Genomic DNA, 6,574 nt, shown 5'->3' on the forward strand with positions numbered 1-6,574 from the left:
TCGTAGAGCAATTGACCGTTAAGATGCAAAATATCAAAAGCAAATAAGCAAACCTTGACTTTTATCTCATTCAATGTCACATGCTTGCTCCTTCGGGTGCTTAGAATCTGATTCGGGAGGAGTTCTTGTTTCTCACGGTTGAAGGCAACGATCTCACAACCCAAAACAAACAATTTCACCCCGGATTTCTTAGATCTCGATATAGCGGCGACAACATCTGGAAGCATATCGGAACTCGCTTTGAGATTGTGAGTGTAAGCCTCCACTCACCCATCCTCCGTGCAATGAATCTGAGCACGTTCACTATCATAATTTTACTCACAAACATATTCCATTCCACTAAATCTTTCGATTAACTCGGATCCAGAATGGGTTTCGCCAGCATTGGCATGATCCGAACACCGACATAAAAGCCAACACCACTGTTGAGTATCGCCCCCGATTAACGATCTCGGCAATCCACAACGATGAAATTCTAAAATTGAAAATCGAACTTTGATTTGATCCGGTCTACAAACACATGTTCATTCCATTTGAATAAGTTTTGGGCTTCATTATATAAGTGACAACCTTTGGGCTTTTGGAAATAAACTTAATTAAGAAAGTGAAAGGGACGCGATCGTAATTTACTTCAAGAAAACCCTACTTCCACTACTATAAAACCCGCCATTTTTGCTCCCCCTCTTTCGCATCTACAATTCGTTCATCTCTTCAAAAAGCCTAATAGTCTAACGGGTTCTTCCTCAATTCTTAGCTCATTGTTACTAATAATCTATTCTGATTCGTGTTTGATTTAGTTTTTAGATGATTTTATTCTTACCAAATTTGAGGTATTTTTTGGTTGAATCTGGTGCAGTGAGGTGCAAGGAAAGAGATAAACAAAAATGGCGACAGTTCCAGGACAGTTGATTTGGGAGGTAGTAAAGAAGAACAATTGTTTCTTGGTGAAGCAATTTGGAAGAGGTACTGCTGGAGTTCGATTCAGCAAAGAGCCCAACAATCTCTACAATCTCAACTGCTACAAACACTCCGGTAATTTATATATATAAACTTCAGGAAATAATAAGAGAAGTATAGGGTATTTGTTAATTGCTCTTTTTTTTCTTTTTAAGGGAAAAATGAAATTTGCATTTTACCTATGTAGAGGAAAGATTAATTTTACTTTTTAATTTTTAATTACCACTGGTAATTTTCAATATAAACTTGAACATTGATAATCTAGCACATTTTTATTGGGTAAATGATCTTAATTGAGTTAGTTTAGGTTGCTTTATATTTATCCCTAATTGAGCTTGAACTTCAAACTGCTAATTTTGAATCATGTTTTAGCTCTTGAGCTTAGTTCAACCTTAACACCCACAAAATGAGGTGGGAAATGGTAAAATGTTGTATAATGTTGTCATTTTTATCTTGAGGATGGTCAAAACTTTGAAATGTGAATTTGAAATTTGCACCAGTGTGGTAAATTCCTTTCTGGTTTTGGCTGGTACACTCCGTTCCAGTCAGTAAATGGAATCATTTAGGATAGGTTCCATTCTGGCTTATTTTTCGGCTTATTTTGCTTGTATTGTCATATTTCACTTTTTTTCTTCCATCTCGGCTGAAATGGTACCGCTGGGACAAAAATTCTGATGGCCTGAGAAGTTAAAAGTTAACTGTGGTTTGAACTGCTCGATCAGTTTCTCTTTGCATCAGACATAGGTTGCATTGTGGTTGAGGTTATGGGTGGTGATGCTCAGCCATAATCTAATAAAGCAAGGAATATTCTCAAGATTGCTGAACAAAGTACCCGATATTGAATGCTGCACGTACTTTTACTCCTGATTTCAATAAATCTGAAATCGTACACCTAAATATACCGGTACCTTTATGTTCTATTACCAGTAGAAAAACTGTACACTTACCTGTACGGTATTTAATAACTTAGTTTGCGCATTTGTTGGCTATATCTTCTATAATCCTTTGAATTTTATTATCTCTTTCCTTGATCTGTGTGATTTTAGGGTTGGCAAACAAGAAAACTGTCACCATTCAACCTGGGGGCAAAGACCAATCTGTTCTGTTAGCAACAACCAAGACTAAGAAGCAAAACAAGCCTTCAAGCTTGCTTCACAAGTCTGTCATGAAAAAAGAGTTCCCCAGGATGGTAAAGGCAGTAAAAAACCAGGTAAAGAGGCTTGTTTTACAAGTATTGAGGTTTTTGCTTAGTTAATGTCAGTTCTGAAACTAACTGTTGTGCACCTTTTTAAAATTGTTTACTTGAATTTATAGTTTCTTGTTGAGTTTTATCTTGTTATCTTGCAGTGATGAAGCAATAACATATAAGAGGGATCTATTTGTTGGATTCTTTGATGAAATGTACTTGTTACGCTTGGCTTCTGAGCTTCCAAATAGTGTATCTTTAATGCTTATGTAGTTAATTCAGACACAATTGTCTATATATGTATTCTGAGTATAGCCTCGTTAGATATGGATTTTCAATATTATTTGAAATTCCGTTTGTGTCGTTTTTGTTTTCAATTACATACCAAAATTCTCTAATGTTCAATGATTCAAAATTGCAGGTGGCAGACAACTACTACAGGCCCGATTTGAAAAATGCTGCCCTTGCAAGATTGAGTGCCGTGAATCGTAGTCTGAAGGTTGCCAAGTCTGGTGTCAAGAAGAGGAACCGACAAGCATCGAAGATCCGTGGCAGGAAGTAAGCTTTACAGTATTGTATGTTTCATCGTGCTGCAACTTTCTTTGTTTCCGAAATAGTCTTTTCTTTCATGGTTCTAGTTTGGTGGATCTTATAATTAGACTTTTCGAAACAAAAGTGATCAGGGTCCTTTCTAGTTTGTTTTTGGGATTATAACATGACGAGTTTGTTCAATTTTGTACTTCAATTTCTCTCATTGTGTTGATGACAGTTATGCTTTTTCATACTCTAATTCAATCGAGTCTTTATGAAGAGAAATCAATAGACAATTAGGGATGGCAATGGGTCGGGTCGGGTCGGGTTTTTGGGTCACCCGACCCGAGAAGAAAGGCTTCTCCACCCGTGACCCGACCCGACCCGACAAAATTAATGTTTCACCCGAACCGACCCGACCCGAATATATGACTTAGAAACCCGACCTGACCCGACCCGACCCGAAATAATAATAAAAAAATTTTATTCAATGAAAACAGTGACTTAATTGAAAAAAATTATATATGGAGGGATATTATTGTAATTATCCCTAAATATATAGGATAAAATTATATATATTTTTTGGGTCGGATTTTTTCACCCTAAACCCGACCCGACCCGAACAGTGCATTTTAAAAAAACCCGACCCGACTCGACACGAATCCGATTTTTTTTTAAAAAAATCCGACCCGATCGGGTCGGGTCGGGTCTGAACCCGTCGGATTCGGGTTGAGTTGCCATCCCTATAGACAATATGTTCAATGATACTTTGTAAAAAAGCGATTTTAAATGCTAGCTGTTGAATAATTTTCAAAACACTGTTTCTTAAGGGCTGGAAATATGGAGTTTTCAGAATGATGGATTCTGATAAACTAAAAATAGATTTAAAATAAATATAGTAATTATGATAAACAGAAAACAAAATCGACATTTGTATTCACATGTAAGAGGGGGAAATTAAACCATTTTAATTGATTTAATTTTTTGGATTAAATCTTGTGCACACGAGACCACTACATAATTTTCTCATACGAGTTCAATAATAAAGTTTTGTATTCAAATGAAAAGTACTTATTAAGAATCAATTGATCAAGTGATTAAAGGGACTATTGGTACTCAAGTCTTTGGTTCAATTATGATCTCTATAGAGATGTTTGAGCATTGATTATTAAATGATCTAGAGTCTTTTAATCAATATATATATATATGGTGTTGGGATTATATAAAGAACACCTTTCTAACATTAGGTTTAAATGATAAACACCGTAGCCTTCATGATTTGCAAATATATGTTCAATTCAGTTATGGTGCTCTCTGCATCATCGTAAAATATTATGCAAAAGTGTCATTCGTCAGACTCCACCCTTAGATGGCATAGTACCACTCGTGACCAATTGTATAAACTTTGCTTTCTCGAAGGAGTCTAATTGTAATATCTCTAAAATTTGTTTAATTTTTTTTTAATTTTGATGATTGGAAAATGGTTTTATTATATTCATTTTGAATATAAATTTATTAAATGAAATTGAGTTTTAATTCGAATGGGTTGAAGTTGAAGGGAATCAATCCTAATTGGATTAAAGATAAAATTGTGAAGTTATGAGAAATTGGAGTTGTGGAGTAAATTTTAAAGGTGTTAAATTTGTAATGTTGCATGGTAATTAGTCCATTAAATAGGATGTGATGACTTATACATAATTTCATTTGAACAAATTTTTGTTTAATTTCTTAATAGAAAAAAAGGCTAAAATAATGAGTTTAAAGGGGGGGGGGGACTTGATCATTAAAGGAAAGAGAAAGGATTAGAAAGTCTTTTTCTTCATTTTGGAGTCCTCCATTGCCGCCAATCTTGGCCATTTTGGATGATTTTTAAGCTTGTAATTAAGTGTGCCCACTCAGCTTCATTTTATAGGTAATTATTCATAATTTAAGGGTTCAAGCTACATCTTTCCGAATCTTCAATTCAAGTTCACATACGAAGTCTTTAGGCCTAAACACCTGTTAGTAAATTTTTCATGATCTTTAAAAGATATAGATAGACGGAAGGGTGCATGTGAGGTCGTCGTCCCTGAAAATGTCAAATTAGTATATATTTCAGATGTTTAATTCTTAAAACAATGAAAGTTTAAGGTTTCATGGAATTTTGGATTATTTGTGTAATGTTGAATCAAGGCATGAATTGTGATGATTATGTAATGTCGAAATTGATAAATAAGGATTCGATTGAAATAAGTGTTAATTTGTGAATGGAATTTTAATTGAATAATAAATACCTTTATTTATACATATTATTTATTATTAATTGGTCACAAGGATAATAATCTCGTCAAAAAAGATAAACTATTCACAACACATATCTTGTACATACAATTGCCGGAACTCATGATCTCAAAACAAAATAATGTTTTTTTTCCCAATAAGTGAAACCACTTGGATGAAATCAACACCGTTGGGATGCTTTAATTGACATGTTTTTCATGTGCTTGTAATAACGGATGATTTAGCCATATGTTGATTCGTCAAATGCTTCTTTTTTAAAGTGATAATATTTTAATGTAGCTTGGCGAGTTGGATTTTGCCGACACACAATGTGGGTATGGTGCCAGGAGATTCGTATCTACCTTTCCACCAAATGCTGCCAGCCCATGCATTTTAATCATCGCAAACAGCCAATCAAATAATTATTTAATAAACAAATTTTTATCAACTCTCTTTTTTCGAAATTGTTTTTTTAATCAAAAGTCGGAAATCTAATATAGATACGATAAAACTATAGCTCTATCTATTTTGAGATAATTACATTTGCATTAGACAAAAGTTTGTATGAAAATTTCAACAGTAGCAAGTACTTATCCCAGTAGAAGAATAACATATTTTAAAATCAATCTCATTAAACAATCGTCGGTGTATATTAAATTTTTAACTTATTTATTTTTTTGATTTTGAATGAATAAAAGAAATCATCTAAGAAGGAAAAAAAAAGTAAAGAAAAATTTATTGATACTCGTGTCATGAACCACAATTAGTAAAAAGGAACCGAAATGGATCGTGGGAAGATTAGAATAGTCGTTCTATGAATTTAAATTATTATATATTTTTAATAATTTTTTATTGATAAAGCACACAAACTCTAAAAACATAACTGTTCGAATCTATAACTTTTAGGAAGAACAACACTTTTATTAATCACTGAGATCATTTGATGGATTCGTATGTTATATAAATTTAATATGACAAGGTATAAAATGCATATTTATACATGCTAGACATATCAAAAGAATATGTGTTAACCCTTGGATTTGGTTCAATCCATTTTCCAATGCGACACGGACAAGTTATTTGAATTCTCGACTAAGTCTATTCCTCCCCAAAGTCATCAACTTTTTCAAGCACAGATACTTTAAATAGAAACAATTCAGCCTTTTATCAACCCATAATTTTTTATTATTAATTACGTTTAGGAATATAATCGTATTTTTTTAAAAAAAAAAATTTAGATTCTCATATAATATACTTTTTAAAATTTTATAGATTGATATGATTATGCACTTGTTTGGGATATTTTTAATTATTTGATAATAAACGTTTAAATACTCTTACAGATGATGTACTTTAATTCAAAACTTTTAGATATAACAACAATTTCCCAACTATTGAAGTCGATTGATTTGTAAAATATGTTTTTTATTACTAGTGCTTGGAATAATAATCCTATAATATAAATATTCATTTCCTTTTATTATGTAGAAGCAATATTATAAATCAAGTTACCTTAATAATATACTTTATTAATAAGTATTTGATACATCGACGGTATTTTTTAAGGAACAAAACTTTAGCAATGGGTGTATTAGTTATCCTGCTTAACGTGTGAACAATGAAATTACTTATTATATTAAT

General features: G+C 32.7%; 1 protein-coding gene and 1 non-coding gene across 2 annotated transcripts; both read left to right on the plus strand.

Annotated features, from left to right (window-relative positions):
- The first annotated feature begins 656 nt into the window (after positions 1-656).
- LOC120146767 (60S ribosomal protein L28-1-like) lies at positions 657-2,897 on the plus strand. Its single transcript, XM_039160263.1, has 4 exons — positions 657-735; positions 857-1,032; positions 2,004-2,167; positions 2,565-2,897. Exons 2-4 carry the CDS (start codon positions 885-887, stop codon positions 2,703-2,705), a joined length of 453 nt encoding a protein of 150 aa, XP_039016194.1. The 5' UTR covers positions 657-735; positions 857-884; the 3' UTR covers positions 2,706-2,897.
- Positions 2,298-2,387, plus strand: LOC120146941. Its single transcript, XR_005518260.1, has one exon. It is a non-coding gene; the product is annotated as a small nucleolar RNA R24 (small nucleolar RNA).
- Positions 2,898-6,574: the final 3,677 nt, after the last annotated feature.

This window comes from Hibiscus syriacus, unplaced genomic scaffold (genome assembly GCF_006381635.1).
Source record: "Hibiscus syriacus cultivar Baekdansim isolate YM2019G1 unplaced genomic scaffold, ASM638163v2 tig00110931_pilon, whole genome shotgun sequence".
Classification (NCBI taxonomy): Eukaryota; Viridiplantae; Streptophyta; class Magnoliopsida; order Malvales; family Malvaceae; genus Hibiscus; species Hibiscus syriacus.